Source organism: Stylophora pistillata, chromosome 12 (assembly GCF_964205215.1).
Source record: "Stylophora pistillata chromosome 12, jaStyPist1.2, whole genome shotgun sequence".
Taxonomy (NCBI): Eukaryota; Metazoa; Cnidaria; class Anthozoa; order Scleractinia; family Pocilloporidae; genus Stylophora; species Stylophora pistillata.
In genome coordinates, this window is record NC_142530.1 from 17,329,240 (window position 1) to 17,347,343 (window position 18,104).

General features: G+C 39.2%; 1 protein-coding gene across 2 annotated transcripts; it reads left to right on the forward strand.

Moving 5' to 3' along the window:
• Positions 1-6,524: 6,524 nt before the first annotated feature.
• Positions 6,525-16,909, forward strand: LOC111326237 (polycomb complex protein BMI-1-B). 2 transcript variants are annotated; one of them, XM_022930183.2, is made up of 10 exons: positions 6,525-6,601; positions 9,929-10,060; positions 11,695-11,791; positions 12,293-12,348; positions 13,309-13,395; positions 13,981-14,065; positions 14,179-14,206; positions 14,305-14,403; positions 14,516-14,599; positions 15,804-16,909. In XM_022930183.2, exons 2-10 carry the CDS (start codon positions 9,955-9,957, stop codon positions 16,128-16,130), a joined length of 969 nt encoding a protein of 322 aa, XP_022785918.1. In that variant the 5' UTR covers positions 6,525-6,601; positions 9,929-9,954; the 3' UTR covers positions 16,131-16,909. The 2 variants fall into 2 exon arrangements, with proteins under 2 accessions (XP_022785918.1, XP_022785919.1); XM_022930184.2 differs by having other exon boundaries at positions 13,309-13,377.
• Positions 16,910-18,104: the final 1,195 nt, after the last annotated feature.

The following is an 18,104-nucleotide window of genomic DNA, read 5'->3' on the forward strand; positions in this document are numbered from 1 at the left end:
CTGATTGGTCAATTTAGCGTCCCCCATTTGCCCATGGGTGTACGCTGCTGACGTGAGCAAATGCAAAGACAATTTTTCCGCGCGGGCTTGTTTTTTCTGGTCGCGTAAGATTTGTTAAATAAAAGTGAACTCTTTAGCTACAATGTATTAATGTTATGTTATAAAACAAATGGTAAACACCACAGCGTACACTATTGAGTTATGGATGCACTTGGGAGGTTTGCTAAGCACTCAAGAAGCTAGAGTCGCTCTCGGCTATCGCCTCGAGTGACTCTTACGCTTTTTTTCGGGCTTAGCAACCTCCCGCGTGCATCCATACGCGGGAAGTTGCTAAGTGTATACGTGTTGCATAGTGTACGCTGTGGTGTTTACCATTTGTTACACAGAACTTCAGGTTGAGAGTATTCTGCAAAACTCGACTTTTGTCTCACAGACTAGAAAGGATCCTTTTTTGAAATTTTGAATGTCCTTTAGTAAGAGAGATTTCTCATTTGTAGGCTTTTAAATCCCTAAGAGTGACTAGCATCCAATTTTTTCTTACAATATCACCGCTGAATCAAACGTAAAGGTCGCGAGAACAAAGGAAATGATCACCAACCGGCCAAACAGGTTTTTGTTGGTGATCATTTCCTAAACAAATTCTCCTATCAGCACCATGGGAAATGTATTGAGAACAGTCGGGAGAATGTACACACTGATGTTTATTTGTAAAGGGTTAAGTGGCAAGAGTGAACGGCCCAAAGTTGAGAATATTGATCTCAAAATGATTCAAGTCTCGGCCGGACCAACACTCAGGGTCTTAAAATAACTGAGGAGAATTTACTACCTTTCTATAATATCAAAAAATGGATAGATATTCTAGTCTTCTCGGATAAGGACGAATAAGGCGTAGGCCCCGTCTCCTGCAGGATTAGGGGTAGGAGACGTTAATTTCCCACGCACGAGATTACTTTGTGGTGAATGTCCTCCCGTGGGGTGGGATGGGTGGGTTTACTGGGCCCACAGTAATTGGCGCAAGCTGTTGCGGTGTCCCTGCCTGTCGGTGAATCTAATAAATTAAATTAAATTAAATTAAATTCATTCTCAAATGATTTGGCCATGACCTCATTTTTGAAAGCAAGGGCCTGATATGGACTCAAAAAAATTATTTCATTGTTGTAAGAGAACGTTCTTTTCTCTTTCATGAAAGTACTTCATACGAATTGTAAATTGATAGAGTATTTCCATCGCATACCAGACTTAAATTGTTGATTAACCATCAAGATGAATGAAAAGATTATTTCTTACTTAATGATAAGAGAGAGAGAGAGAGAGAGAGAGAGAGAGAGAGAGAGAGAGAGAGAGAGAGAGAGAGAGAGAGAGAGAGAGAGAGAGAGAGAGAGAGAGAGAGAGAGAGAGAGAGAGAGAGAGAGAGAGAGAGAGAGGAACTGCTTTGCTACGGTCGCCAACGGGCCAAAACAAACTGGCCGTACTACCGGTATTAGGTCAAATTTCATGGGCCGTTAAGAAAATTATACATTGCATTTGCGCTTCCTGAATAACTTATTTCTTTAAATAAACAACCGGAGAGTGTAATTGTAAAAAATCCCTTGAAACTTCAATGAATACATAGAACACTTTTAAAATCGGCTATCATGAACCGCCACAAATGCATTTGAAGTGTACTGGTTTTCTAAATTTAGTGCGAGTGGTCGTATTTACGGGTGAAATTTTGAAGGATTCTACTGTGTTGGATTTTTAAATGCGGTGTTTGGCCGTATTCACGGGTAGCCGCATTAACGTTCTTTTTTTATTTTCTTTTTTTTTTTTTTTTCTTCTATTTGATAAGAAAATGTGAGGCTGTTTTTCCGGGCCAAATAATTAAAAGTAGCCGCAATAACGCGATAACCGTGTTACCTAAATGACCGTAAGGCGAGGTTCCTCAGTAAGATTTACTTCTCACATTCTGAAACAGAAGAGATGCCTACAGAAAGGAAGAAAAAAAGAAAATCCCTTCAAAGTTCCCTTCTTGAAGGTTGCGCAAGGCTTGTGCTTTAACGGAAAAAAAAATCTTTTGAGCGTTTCAAGTTCATCATGTGGAATGGTGGAAATCATTTGCTGCTAGTCAAAACAGTCAGTTAATCATACAATCCTCCAGGTCAAAATCCCATTAGTGTCTGTCAGTTTTCTGGCCTAAGTTCCATCGCAGATGGTTTCCTTAGTTTACACGTGCATTATTTGCATGTGCACTCTTTGCACAAGTTCTTCCATACATTAAACTAAACATTTGTCGAGTACACTGAAGCGTATGGGGAAAAATAGTTCGGGGTTTATATGACGAGTGTTTGCCTACGGACAAAACACCGCTGCTGAAAAGCCTACGGCGTGCATTAAAATTGCAAGTACTTGACAATTTATTTCATATATTTTAATCATCATCCTCTTTCTTGTTAGGTAATTCGCCACTCGAAAGTTTTTCATATAACAGGGTATAACTCAGGGTATAACTTTAAAATTTTCTACTAATTATTGCTAGCGCTATAGATAGATAGATAGCGCTATTGCTTAAATAGCGCTATCTACTGCGAGGATCGTGCATCATACGTATCTAATACCGCAGTTCAAAATATATGAACTTCATATATTTCATTGTATCTAATGGAAACCTTGTTTGATTCGTTAGGAAATCGCCTCCTGAAATTACTATATTGAGGTAGGCTTTCATGGAAAATCTATTTTTCAGATAAGAATTGCTTTCTTGTACGTGTGTCGCTCTTTAAAAAGAATTAGCGTGAGAATTCTGATACTGTGGGGCGTCAGTGGTCCAGTGGTTAAGTGCGCTGGACTCTGGGTCGAAGGGCCCGGGTTCAAGTCCTACCAGGGACATGTCGCTGTATCCTTAAGCAAGATGCTTTACCCACTTTGCTTCGTCTCTCGGATAAGACGTAAAGCCGGAGGTCCCGTCTCTTAAGGGTAATGGGTAAGAGACGTTAATTTCCCACGCACGAGATTACTGTGTGCTGGATGTCCTCCCCTGGGGTGGGTTGGGTGGGAAAAACAGCAGGTCCACATCAGCTTAATAGTTGCCAATAAATTCAACCTGCTTAAACAAATAAATCAAATTAAAAAAAAAAAAAAAAAATACTCTGTAAGGTCAAGCAAGATGTCCAACGTCAAATACTAGGGACCTTAAGAAACCACGACGGCGACGGCACGTGCATTTTGAAACTTTGTACACTTCTTAGCCGTCCTATGCAAAACAACAACGTGAAATCGCCAAAATTTGTGTCGTCTGTGAACCGAAACCGCGACGGCAAATTATCTTAACTTCCATTTGGAACTCAACGGCTACTTTATACGTCATGCTGAAATTGAGCTGTGGCGCTGTATGAGACAGTAAGCTCCTGCAGCCATTTTTGAAAATCTAACTAAGAGTAGAAATTTATTTTTTTAATCGAAGTCTTCCTTGGCGTCGCCGTCGTGGTTTCTCAAGGTCCCTACTAATCGTTCGTCGAGTACAAAGTCCTTTAGTTTTCACTGTCTCTCAACAACTAGAAATTAGATTACTACTGAACTACGAAGACGTAAACATGCCTGATATCAACAATACTTTTGCACCCGCTTACCGCAACCCACAAAAATGCATTTAGCGGTTTGTGGTACTGCAGCAAAGCGATGGAAAGCGTGACCGTCCTCCCTTCATTTAAGTAGCAGGTAATGTCACAAAAACATGACAAGACCCGAGAAAACACCAGAGTTTGAGTCAGGTGTAGAGTTGAAAACGTTATTCAAGCCAAGGTGAACCATAAGTATTACAACAACGGTCAAATATGCGGCTTTTTAAGACAATGAAGGAAAGTCTAGGTATTGGAGGCAAAATGATTTATGACTGAAGTTTGCTGTTTATGAAGGAAAACTCTTGCTAAAAAATTATTCTGGGCTTTAGTGCTACTAAATGCCTCGTCTATAACACTACTTATTTTACAAGGAGTTATAACTGAGAATATATGAGGTGAGCTTACTTGTTATTGAATTAATGGTATGAACGGACACATTGAACTGTAGAATGCCGACCCATCAGAGTTGAGCTTTCGTGAACTCCATGTGCTGTCAAGCTTTCAATTATTTAAAGTCGTTGCCATGACTTATGAACAGTTTTTTGCCTTTCTCGTCTTCTCTATCTTTAGATCCCTTTTTGAGCCTTTAAAGAACAAAGGGCCGTTCACTTTTTGCAGGTCCAAAGTGTACAACTGATGAAAATTCTCCAAATTGAATGAGTGAAAAGTCATACCTAACTGTGCTTCTTCGGAGCTTGAAATGTCATCTACTTTTAAAACAAATTTCATCTCCTTGCAAGGAGTACACCTCGCTCATTAATGCATTGTTCTGATTAGACCATGGTTAAACGCTCTTTTCATATACGATGAATATATGAAGTTCATATATTTTGCACTGCGGTCTTAGATACGTATGATGCACGATCCTCGCAGTAGAGAGCGCTATTTATGCAATAGCGAAAATCAGACCTAAAAAAAAATCAGGCCTGTACGGGATTCGAACCACTGACCTCTGCGATACTAGTGCAGCGCTCTACCAATTGAGCTAACAAGCCAACTGGGGGGAGCAGGCCGTTAAGTTGATTCGTAATAAACCCGAATCAACTTAACGGCCTGCTCCCAGTTGGCTTGTTAGCTCAATTGGTAGAGCGCTGCACTAGTATCGCAGAGGTCAGTGGTTCGAATCCCGTACAGGCCTGATTTTTTTTTAGGTCTGATTTTCGCTATTGCATAAATAGCGCTCTCTACTGCGAGGATTGTGCATCATACGCTCTTTTCATAGTTGAAACTTATAAACTAGAAGGTAACCTACCCTTATGGACTATACAGCTATGTAGAAGTTTGAAAGGTATGGTATTTCATGCCGGTTCTGGATTTTTAGCATTACGAGTTTTCTGGTTTCCAAGGGAAGCACGAAAACGTAAATTCAAAATCGATAATAGAACAAGAGAATTAAATAGAAAAAATGTCAGTCATTTGAGTTAAATTTTCAGATGAGTTCTACTTACCCTTGACATCGGGTCTGATGCGAGGCTTATTTACGTTACAAGAAAGCGCGCTCCGTAAACCAACTGAACTAGCGGACTTTTAGGAGCCAGATCTGAATACAGGCATGCATGGATATCTCAGAGGCCAGGGGTCCGTTTCCCCAAAGTCCCGCTGAGCCATATTCTACGATCTAAATTCTTGGGACTTAGCTCAAAAACCATTACACTCTGTTTCATCTGCAAATGTCATTATTCCTTTAATTTCAAACCTATCACTACCCTGATCCTGAGTGCTAAACTCACGACCAAAGAGGACAGCTTTCTTTCGAGAAATGGATCCCCGGTCAGAGAACAGATGTGGAAAGTGATATTTGTTTTTTTTGCCTGGGTTAAGATCAGACAAAGCGCACCTTACATCATCTGAGGCGAAGGGAAGATTTATGCGCTTTCCGGTGGCGTGTAAATTTCAACGTCACTGATGCTCTAAATCCAGTTCACCGCTTACGGCGAATGTTCCTTGTCATACATATGTTTCTATTTGGAAGTACAATTCTTTGGGAAACTTCGATGTACAATTTTGTAACGTGATTACAGTTGTTTCGTTCGAGGAAGAATCCTTAAAACAGTATTGGGTAAAAACAGATCGTTTTAGCGTGGAACCGCTTATTCAGTAGAAATTCTTGAGTACTGAGGATTTATTTTACTGAACGACGAAAATTTTTTTCCCTAGATAATCAGTTAGGGAATCGATGACACTTACAAGTGTTTCATTGATCGCTTCAATTACAGAAATTAAAAACATGAAACTCGTTTTAAAAAAATGAAATCAGTGGTTTTATTCATTCAAAATGCCCAAATCGTGGCTACAAAAAAACTATCCAGTCGACTTTCAGTTAAACTGACTACCTCTCTTCCTAAGCCTGTACAAGGGTATACCGAAACCAGTCGCTTTTCGCAGCAAAATCAAGGCGTCAAGAGGCCATTGATCATTTTTTTTTACATTCGGAGCAGCTGCACAGAGTTTGTAATAACTTCGATTCTTCTAAATAGGCGACATTCTAATTTCAGACCTCGATCGATTGCAACAGGATGTGTTTTCAACCGGCGAATATAAACATTTTAAGAGCATTTAGAATATTGTAACAAATAATATTATCGCTGCTCAGTCTCTTTAGGAACGTTAAATGAAAAAGACATCGCTAATTTCTAATAGAAAGATGAAAAAATTGTCATATGTCATTCGTGATGTACATTGCAATATTTGCAAGTAGAACCTTGATTTTCAATCGTCATTTAAAATCCCATTTGCGTGGAGGAAAGCTCCCTTTCCAGAACTTATCTTCTGAAGAGATCTCTAGCACTAGATTTGGCTTCTTTACTTCTATTTTTCGCGAAGAAAAATAAGGAAAAACAGCAAGTAAACATCTACTAGGTGTTTTGCATGAAAGCAGATGTTTACACCCGAAAGCGCCTCAGGGGAGACTGGTGCGATCGGTCACGTGATTACGCGTATCAACAGCAACGTGTGCTAACTTGAAATCAACTCGAAGCCAGCAAGTAACCGCCAAGAAAAGCACGGTAATTTCTCATCTTATACTGAAAATTTTAGCCTGAAATTCTCCAATACGTTAGGAAAATTATTTGACTTCTTATATGGAGTATTTATTTGCAGCTATGAGGCGATTTTTGTCGTAAATTTGTTGATCAAAGTGTGCGTTATTTTTAGTTATCGGACCGCAATGTAAATCATTTCGTGACACAAGCAACAGACCAAATACATCTCATACATTTCGGACGGAATGGTACATTTGATCGCATAGTTTCTTCTTATAGTTCAGACAACCTATCTAAAAAAAATGTGAACATTTCGAAAATTTCAATTTATGAATACTGAGTTCAGCTTCAAACAGAATGTGAACAATGTTTGAGGAAAGCTCTTCGGTATCAACGGTGTCGGGGTAATTTCAAGTTGGAGAATTTTTCTGTCAGACAAAAGGTAGATTTCTTATTCATCTTTGCTGGCTTTCAAACATCATTCTCGATAATCATTTCATCACAGCCTTGAAAATTTTCTTGTCCTAGACAAAGCAGAGCGATTTCTATTTCAAAATGCCTGTGAAACCGAAAGAGAATATGTTGGATCAGGTTGTATGTATGCACCATTTGCCGTGCCGGAATAAATTTCGGGCTTGAATTATGCGCTTCGATTGTAAAGAATTTTTTAAGTCGCACAACAATACAAGGAATTGAAAGATCGATCATGTTTTAATGGACAATTCTGAATTGGTTTTTCAGATTTTGTTTGCATCTGTTGTACAAATTTTTTCGTTCATACCATCGCATAGTGTAAGTCAACGACGGTTTATGTCCTCCAGCAACTTCGAGTTCTTCCGTCATGTAGCTGAATCGGCCAACATTTTAATTTACTGCTGATATTGGTTACGGAGAATAAGGCTGGATTTTTCTTCGGGATTTAATTCTGGCTATCTCTCGGCTTGCTAACCGCTCAAAATTGGTTCCTCGACCTTCTGAATTGAAAAAATCTTCGGTCAATTTCAGGCCGCGTGGCCGATGACGGCCTAAATCAGTAAATCTAAGTTTGGCGAAACGAGTTTTCTAGGTCGTGACTAAACACGCCGTACAAATTCTATAAATAAAACTGAACTTCATGGTGATAAAGTTATTTCTCCTATTGCATGTATTTATGGCTGAATGAGAGAATTATCGATCTATACTCAAACCTTCTGAATAAAACTTAAGTTTTGTGTTTCGGTCTCATCAGTCCTAAACATTTCTTTCTGTGTCAAGAGCTTGATCATGCGAAGGAGTATGTAGTACTTCTCTAACGAAAAGGTATGTGAGGTCGTCGATTAGAACAAGGTTTTTTAAGTCATTTTCCTAGGTTTTTTTTTAATTCTTTAAATTAGCTAAGAATGTAGTAGATTCAAATTTTCCACATTCCGACGTAAAAGCAATTTGTCCTCAAAGCACTCGTGAACTCCAATGTTCTTGTTATTTGGGCTACAAAGCGAAGTGATTCACGACTCAGTCCACTTTAAAGAGCCATCGAATTACACGAGGATGCATGTCATCGGTTAAAAGAACCGTAAGATGAAGATATTCACTTAAAGGACGCCTGAGAAGTTGATAAAGGTATACGGATAAACTGCTACAGCGAGTTGTGGAAAGCTGATGGTCTAACCGTTTGCTCTACCTTAGGCGAAGGGCTAGCAAAGACAAACGGTTCGAGTTTTCAGCTGTTCAAAATTTGTCACGGTGATTTTTCTACCGTAATGAAATTCTGGTTAGCAATCCGGCAGTTATCTGCTTTACATGGCCATCGACGAAGCACGACAGTGCGTTTAGATACTATAATCAGTATGTCCGTAATTCCGGGAGAACCCTCAGTTTGGGAAAAATCTATCAGGAATTGAAGTGTAATCCGCGGTTGCATTTTCCTAACATTTTAAACAACAGATAGATACGATTCCCACTATTTTTTCCGGACCGATACGTCGTTTTGGGTCGATTGCACATCCTCTAAACTTTCGCTAAAAAATGTTGACAATAGCGTTGCCGAACTCTTGCATATATCACTTTCGAAAATCTTACAAAGACAAAAGGCTACGCTTGCAGCAAACCAAACGGCGGAGTTTTCCACTCATTTCGTTAATACTACTTCTTTTAAACCTCACATAGATCCATCAGCTAAAAAAAAAAAACAACCCCTACTCATAACAAATCCAAATATTTTCGTGTATTTGCCAAAAACGGTCGACAAAAGGCAGGCAGCGAAAGTTAAGCAGTTCTGCTTGGTATTCTCAATCCGCTTCGATCATCTTGGTCCAAAATTTCTCCTTCGCTTGATTCGTCTACTTTGGCCTCTTATCCAAGTTAAACGATTTCTCTTTTGGTCGATCGAGTTTAGGTTGCATTTGTTGGTACTGTCAGCTGGGTAGTGAGATTCATGTGATTCAAGAAGAAGCTCGGTTTTTCGAGTGACGGCAATTTAGCCATAATCCAGGGCTGAAGATATTTAACTCGGTTCAGAATGATATCTGTCGTTTTAAAAGTGCACTTTCATTGGAATTACCTGGGGATCTGTCGTAGTGCTAGACACTTTAAAGGGAAAAAACTACGGCGGAACGGTAAATCTGTCTGCAAAACCTCTATTATGTTTTGAATGACCCGACCCTGTTCATTCTAACATTATGGTGTTTTGATAAGCGTCTTATTTACAGACAGTTAAAGGTTTTAACGAAATTTGCGAAAAATCTCCACGAAACACAGCCTTACTTTTTCGTGTCCCTGAGATTGGTAATGACAAGAATTAAGTTTGTAAGGATCCTTGCCTCTTTTTTTGCGCGAAATTCTGCCGGTTCAGAGTAGTTCATACCCAACTGAATATATTTAGGTACGGACGCGGCACAAATTTCCGAGGTAGTTCGCTCACTGTAGCTTTATAAATCTAATTGCATATTTAGCCTCGAGGTTTCGTCTTGCAGCACAGTATCACCTACAAGACTGAAAAGAAACGGGTAACTTCGAAAGAGTGAAAAACAAAGCTGGAATGTATAATAAACAAGTGTCTGAAATCTACTCGAGTAATGGTTTCGCTCTGACGAAGGGATGACGCTCGAAATGTCATCTTGAAACTCTTTACGATGGCTAATTAACATGACACCTTGAAAGTCGCTAAGGCTTTTCCTTGTTGGAAATGAACCCAGTTTAGCGACACATACGACGTTATACGAGTCGCCACATATGATTCGCTTTCTAATGATGTTAACGAATGTATGAAAGCGATCCTCGTAGTAATGAACCGTACTCGTGTAATAGTGGAAAATAAAGCCTGAAAAAAATTTGATATTAACGGATGTTTTTCTTTTTTCTCGTCTTACTAAGGACGTGGAAGACGTTTGCAACGGAAGATGTTACGGTGTATGAAGATACAAGACTTAAACCCTCACATTATGTGTATGCTGTGTGGTGGATACTTAGTAGATGCCACAACTATTGTCGAGTGTCTGCATTCGTGTAAGTTTAGGATACGACTTACGTTGCAAAGGCTTTCATTACTCATAAAAAGTGATTTAAATAACAAATGAACGATTTTTCTTTTAAAGGTATAATCTCAGTCTAAAGCTAACTACATTTAGCTTAGTGGAAGCAACTTTTTTTATGGCTCAAAAAAGCATCTAGTGATCGCAAGTGGCGATCACTAAAGAAATATTTTTAATGATCACGGAAGTTGTAAACACGGAACTTCTAGCTTCAGACTTGGCTCACACTAGAGGATATTTTTCCGGATTCATAAATGTCACCGAATTCATCAGTTCTTGTTTAGGGTTATTGGATTCACAGGTTTTTACGCTAAAAACGTATCTGGATTCCCAACCGTTTACGTACTGCAATAAATCCGCAAACAATCCTGATTGAGTGGTTACAAGGCTGTTTCGTTTCATGCCTCGATCGACGACAACAAACTTCCGCCAAATAAAAAGGGGTAGAGTCGATCAAGATGCAAATTTAAGTTGGACAGCTGACGAAGTTGAACTTCTGCTCAGTCTTTCGTGCATATTCCACTCGAAAGATTACGAAGGGTTAGAATTGGTCGGGAGATTATCAAAAGCAAATACGGAGATATCGGGAAAAAGTTCGTCACTTTGTGTGAACGACAGGATGGATCCTAGCCTGTTCACCTAAGAGAGAATAACGAACTCTAAATATTGCAGGCAGAATATACGCAGATTCGTTCTTCAAACCTTTAACAAGGATAATCTTTCCGAACTCAAAAGTTTTTGGATTCCATGCAACTTTAAAATTTCGAATTAAAATCTCCAGAGACACGACATAAAAGGGAATGTTTCATTTTGCATTTGTCTACTTGTATGTAAACGGAAAAATTTAATCGGAACCTAAAACGTACAATTTCGTAAAACAATTTCTTTTAGTGTAAACCTAGTCTCATTGACTCGAGCAACAGTAACAAATGCTACAACAAGGACTGATCTGAATCAAAAACGTTATCTACCGGAAGAGTGTTTCAAAAACAAATTATCGGCCATCTGACCGCTCACAAAATCGACCTACTGTGTAAGTGAGATGTGGAGTGCTCACCTCAAGATCGCATCCATAAAAAGTTATGAAGCGGTGCATTATCTATGGTTGGTGTTCATTTGAATTTTGGTCTTTTCTTGAAGACTGAGCTTAAAATATTACCTTCACGCCGCTTTGTCCAGCCTATTAGGCTGTTGCTTGTCATCATCTGTTACCTTCCTGGCAGACTGCAACCTCTAGGGCCTAGTTGTTCAAAAGGCGGATAACATTATCGAAAGGATAAATGATCGCTATCAAGCGGATAAGTCTTAACAAAGTGTACCGCGCGATCTGCCAGATAGAGCGGAGTTATTTAGTGGATAGCGTTATCCAAACTTCGAACAACTGGAACCAGATAGCTTAGTTTGGTTTACCATAAGCAAGACTCCACCGTCTGTTTGGAGAAGTAACCGGTGTTTGAGCCAAGCTCATGGCCTCGTCAATCAACCAATTGGACTGTTTCTCACTTAGGTCCGAGTCCTCTTGAGGAAACGGATTTCTTCTAGTCGCACACTGGTGAGAGACTTTTAATTTTCAACTTTTTTCATCTATAGTGTGTTCGTTGTTTCTAGTTTGTCGCAGTTGTATCGTAAAGTACCTCCAAGCATCGTATCACTGTCCTGTTTGTGCTGTTGAGGTGCACAAGACTAAACCACTACTTTACATAAGGTGAGAGATATATAGATTTTGACCAAATTCAACCACTTTTTCTGTATTTGTATTGCTCATTTACAAAGATTTAAGACCGAACTGAATTTAAAGTTTGGTACTTTAATACTGAAACAGGGAACCGTAAGTAACTAGGTCATAGCTGCTCGAAGATCTCCCCGAAAAACCCTCCCCATTATAAAATGTAGCAAAGCTTTGAACTGAATAAATGATCGAGGCACAGTAATCAGCTTATGACTTTCACTCTATGAACGTTATTGAGAACTGGCTGAGAAGACTGGTCCATTGAATACAAGAACTCAACCAAAACTTTTCACACTTTTTCACGGGAGTTTGAAGAAGAAACCGGAAAATCTCTTCTATAGGACTTTCATTTGTTTTTTATGTAGCCACCTGAGCGGTAAGTTCTGTTAAATGAAATTACTGTGGGGTTAGCTGCTAGGGTTGACCTCCGAGAAACGAATGGCCAAGGATGTCCGTAAATACCTCTTTTATTTTCAGGCCTGACCGAACCCTCCAAGAAATCGTCTTCAAACTCGTGCCTGGTCTCTATCAAGGTATGCCATGCGGTATGATAATTTTTTTTTCATCATCAATACACTGGTAGCTGCAGATATTCAGGGTTATTCATCCTAAAGCGCGTACATTTCTAAAACCAAAGCGACCACGGATTACCTTCGACACCCAATTCAGATTGCTCTGAAAAAAAAAAACCTGTAAATGTGAATCGAAGTAGTAGAATGTATGTCAGTGATGTATGTTTTTAATAATAATAATAATAATAATAATGATTATAATAATAATAATGATAATAATAACAATAATAATAACTTTTATTTATATAGCGCTCATATCCTGAGCTCATGGCGCTTTATAACACTGTGCGGGGAACTTTACCAGACTGCTAAGCAGTTTACAATCAATTAAAGACGAATCTAACAGATGCCCCCTCTCCCCAATTCCCAGTAAACAGGCTAGACCACATCACAGTAATCTTGTGAGTGGGTTCTTTAACGTCCGCTGTCTAACCAAATTAACTAATTAATAGATGCAGGAGACGGGACCTATGGTTTATTCGCGCGAGCATTGAGGTTTGATAGGGGAGAATAATGTCACGAACATGAGCGATTGCGCAGGAAAAATAGCGTTCACTATTTGTGCCAAGCATGTCGCTTGCCTTGAAGGATCATAGTACGCAAACAAGACGAGAGCACTTTTCCGTAGGAATTTGTGCGCAGAAAAGCTTTAGCCTCTATTTTCTGACTTCTGATTGATCAGAGAAAAAGAAAATAAAGAAGAACTGAATATAGACAGGTTCAGGCTCTTCCATCTTCCACAAAGTGTTGCGCGCTGGCCACACCAACAACAGCAAAGCTTTCATCTTGACCTTGCCTTTTAGTCGTACCACTGACTTTCTCGAGAAAAAGAATTTTGATACAAAAATCTTCAGACTTAAAATCGGCTCATTTAGAATCGAACACTATATCTAGATTGAATTCAATCTTGAATTTGTTTAGCTGAACAAAAGCTTCGACATGATTTCGAAGAAAATCAAATAGATGAAAGAGAAGAAAGCAAACCTTCAGGTAAACCATTTTATCACGGTAAGAACTACATTTTTGCTCGTTTCATTTTGACCTTGTTCGTTTGTTTTTGTTTGTGTTTATTTTTATTTGTTTTCTTCTTTGCCTGTGTGATTACTTGCTTGGTTTCTTGTTTCTTTGTCTCCTATTTTACATGTTTGCCTGTTTGTTTTTTTTCCTATTTGTTTGTTTGCTTGTTTGCTTGGTTGCTTGTCTGTTTTTTTATTTGTTTGTTTGCCTTTTTGCTTCTTTGTTTGCTTGCTTGCTTCAGTGTCTGTTTGCTTGCTTGTCTGTTTGCTTGCTTTTTGCTTTTTGCTTCTTTGAATGTTTGATTGCTTGCTTGTTTGCTTGTTTATTTGCTTGTTTTGTTTGTTCACTAGTTGTTTGTCTGGCAAAGACTTCCCAGCCTGAGTCTTCCAGTGAAATGATTTCCAGGTTTGGGTGGAGGGGTTCCCAGCCTGAGTCTTCCAGTGAAATGATTTCTAGGTTTGGGTGGAGGAGTAAGGTTGAATTATAATTTTAGTGTTTCGAAAAAGAGGCTTGAAGGAGAAACAATTCTAGTCCTATTCGCGTTATTCTTCTAACCAAACTATCCTTTTTTTTCAGACGAAAACGTAGTTCCGGGTGATTTCAAGGATGAAAAGGAAGTTGTGATGGAGGATCCGGTGTGTGTAACTCTAGAATACTACAGGTAAAAGTTGAACCGATGACAAAAAACAGTCCATCAATATAATGAGTTCTCCTTTTTCGCTCCGTTGAGTTTCCTTCTTTCTTTTCTCTTACTTTCTTTCCTTTTCCTTGTAGGCGAAAAAGAAACTGGTTGGAAAATCAGGTATGATAAAGAAACTTATCAATGATTGCATGTAAAAAAAAAACCTTTTATCTTTATCGTTTTAGTCTTACAAGATTTTACGTGATTTCTTTGTCTAGATTTTTCCTACTCGTTATCTCCGATGTCCTTCCGCGGTGACCGTTGATGTGTTGAAAAAATTTCTGGTTGCAAAGTTTGCCATTCCAAATACACATCAGGTACAGTTTTTGCTCTCCTTACTTTTGCTTTTAATCCTTTATATGGAGTGTTTTTCCGAATGAAAGATGAGAAGTAAAATTTTAATTTCTCTTGGGTAATATTTCTTTCAAGGCTGAAATAATCCGCAGTGATGAAATCTTAGATGGCCAGCTGACGATGAGAGAAGTGTCCAGGATATACGGGTTATATGCTAAGGTAACAAAGATGATGATGATGATGATGATAATAATAATAATAATAATAATAATAATAATAATATACTTTCTGTTTTTTTTTTTCTTTGTTTCTACCTTTTTGTGAATTTATTAAATTATTATGATTATATTTTAGGGCTAGTGTAATTTCAATTTTATCTCTTGAACAATAAAGACGCATTTTTATTTTAGCATCGACAATAATAATAGTGATGTTGATGAAAAGGATTAGATTGTAAATAGGATTTTAATTGAAATCGGAACTACTACTAGGTCGCTTTTACTTTTAACTTGTAAATAGATATTTGCTTTGAGTGTTAACAAAGTTTGATTATTTATAATAATAATAATAATAATAATAATATTATTATAATAATAATAGACGCAAGGATTGTGGACAAGGAAAATCAGATCGTTACCCTCTTAGAGATGAGTTCCCCCTGGGTTGAGAATAGAGAACAGAAAGAGAGGGAGAAAACTCTCAAGTACGCCCCACTACGTTTGGAGTTGAAGCAGCAATTCCCGGGGTACAAGATCAACCAAGTGAACGTTATAATCGATGTTTTAGGGGGCTACTCCAATGAGCTGTAAGGTAGTGTTAGGGATTTGCTAGGAGCAGAACGAAGTAGAGAATGCCTGAGAAGGATGCGGAAGTCCGTGCTGAGTAGCAGCTTAAACATTGCGACATCTTTCAAGGTCTTGAGCTGAACAATATACTCGCAACATTAGGAACTTTTAGGGTTTTTGTTTATTTATTTATTTATTCATTTATTTATTTAACGACTTTCTTTTAACTAGAATTTGAAGTTGATTTATGTATGACATTTTGAATAGTATATTTTCTGTAAATTTATACACAGAGCTAGCTACGGTTCGCTGCCTAGCTTTAGTGGTTTTTTTTTTTTTAATTAAATCTGGCATCCAGATGCGTATAACTGCCATAATAGTTACAATGGAAGATGATGTTATTCGGTGAACGAGGCAGGTATACATAAAGAAATACATTAGATCATGTTAAAAAGACGTCAATTTACAAACACTTTTCTAAAACACTCGGTCCTAAGTGGCATAATGAACAGTACTGCGAATCGGGTAATCACAGCCTTAAATTGGGGCAGCGTGGAAAATGTTTTACAGCGATCTACCACTTTTTCCAGTGGCTGTTTCCTAACCTTAAGTGTTTGATGTTTGAACTATTTTTTCAGTCTTTTCTGGATCTTGAATACGCCATCTTGGAAGTCGGAGCGAAGGAGGAACCAACCCAACCACGAAAAGAAGACCTTGACATTACTCGATGGAAAAAGATCAAGATCAAAAAGAGAAAGAAAAGAAACAAGAAATTGAAAGAAATGATAGCAACAGAACTATTAACAAGAAATGAGACTGTTACGGAGTCGAAAAGTGAACTACCAAGTTTACCGGAAGAAGAAAACAAACCTTTAATCAAAAATGATATCTTGCCAACATTTCCCGACACACCCCCGAATGTTGATCATGTGCAGTGCTCGCCACAGATCGATTCTCCAGCCTAAAGTCACGTGAACAACGCATGATCGATTACTAGGGCGAGACAGAGATTAACTTGAAATCAGTTTAAGTACTCACCATCTACAGGAGCCATCCAGTTGGACATTTTATGCGTTGAGATTTCCGATTTGAACATGACCTTACGGAAACAGGAGATAGATTTTACGGACCAGTCATTATTTAGCGCGGGGAGGGGTGGTTAGAGGAATTTTGGGGAGGAGAGGAATCACATGGTTTTTAGAGAGAACGGAGGGGATCAGTCGTCGTCACAGAGTTTAGAGGGGAACCATAGAAAATTCCCTTCCAATCAGAGGGAATCATTTGAATGCTACACAGCCTTAAGTAAAGCCAAAAGCCCTCCGACCCTCTCTAGGCATAAATAGTGACAGGTCCCTTAAGCCACCTAAATTCAAGGGAAACGAATGAAAAAGCGATTCATTCCAATTTGTAGTTGCTCATAATTTTACTCAATCCCATCAAAAAGATGGGAACTTGATCTCCTTGAAAATGTTAAGCATCCTTTGTTTGAACTTGAAAGCAAAGTTGGAAAAGTCTTCAGGACACTTGCAATCACTTTTTTGCACTTTAATTGCCATCCAAGTCAACCGAGCAAAATCTCTTACAACGCAGGAGAAGCTACGGCGAGATTTCGTAAAAGATATTTGAGCCTCTTCCTCAACTTACCTTATGCGGGTCTCCATCGTTTCAGACCTTTCCTCACGAAATATATTTATTGTAATAAGAAGGTTTGAACAAGAACGAAGAGAAAAAAATTAAGAACTGTTACTTGCACACTGAACATTAATCTATGATAGTTTATGAATCTCGCGTTCTTCTTTGTCTCCACACGTCACTTCTTCACTGCATTTCTCGCTTCTTCATCTCTTAGTTTCTTGCTTGCGGTTCTTCCCTGCTTCCTTGCTCCATTCTTCACCCCACCTTCCCTTCCTCCTTCCCTCTTCCCCCCTCCCCCTCCCTCCTCATTACGTCCTCACTGTCCTGCTTGCTTGCTCCATTCTTCATTCCACCTTCCCTTCCTCTCTCCCTCTTCCCCCCTCCCCCTCCCTCCTCATTACGTCCTCACTGTCCTGCTTGCTTGCTCCATTCTTCATCCCACCTTCCCTTCCTCTCTCCCTCTTCCCCCTCCCCCTCCCTCCTCGTTACGTCGTCACTGTCCTGCTTGCTTGCTCCATTCTTCATCCCACCTTCCCTTCCTCTCTCCCTCTCCCCCCTCCTCGTTACGTCCTCACTGTCCTGCTTGCTTGCTCCATTCTTCATCCCACCTTCCCTTCCTCTCTCTCTCTCCCCCCTCCCCCTCCCTCCTCGTTACGTCCTCACTGTCCTGCTTGCTTGCTTTTTCACAAATCTGACCGCTTCTGTGAGACTACACCTATGTAACACACGTTTTTGCGTAAAAGAGAGTTTTCACTCAAAGAGAAGTAAAAACTCAAGAAAACAACCCAAAAGGTGCATGGATCTAGTGATGGGCATTTTCAATGGCTGAATTCGAGATAAGTGAAGAACGCCGTTTATTTCAACGCTACTGTGCATAGTTTAGATTCCTTTCACGGTGTCCCTAAATAAAAGTATGCGGCCTCGACAGAATTTCTAAAGAAACCGTGATGCCGTGTTGGTGGGGAGGGGGGGGGGGGGAATTAAGGATAATTCATCAACTCAGTCCCCTATAGACTTTATAGCGGACTGAGTTGCTGATCTGTATGGTTAGTGTGGAGAGTTTCTAAAGCTAACCTTATTTTGGAAGCGTTACTGAGCCCTTCGTCCGTATCCTGAGAAGGGCTAACGCTTGAAACGGCAAACATATAAAACAGGATTATAAAATCATTGATCAAGGTTAGGCAGTAGAAGTAATTTGACATAGAAGAAGCTGACCAAGGACTTTCGCTTTCGGTTCTTCCTATCTATTTTGTACTACTTGACAGGGCTTATCGTTAAGTGTGAATTAGAAAAACGATGAAGTG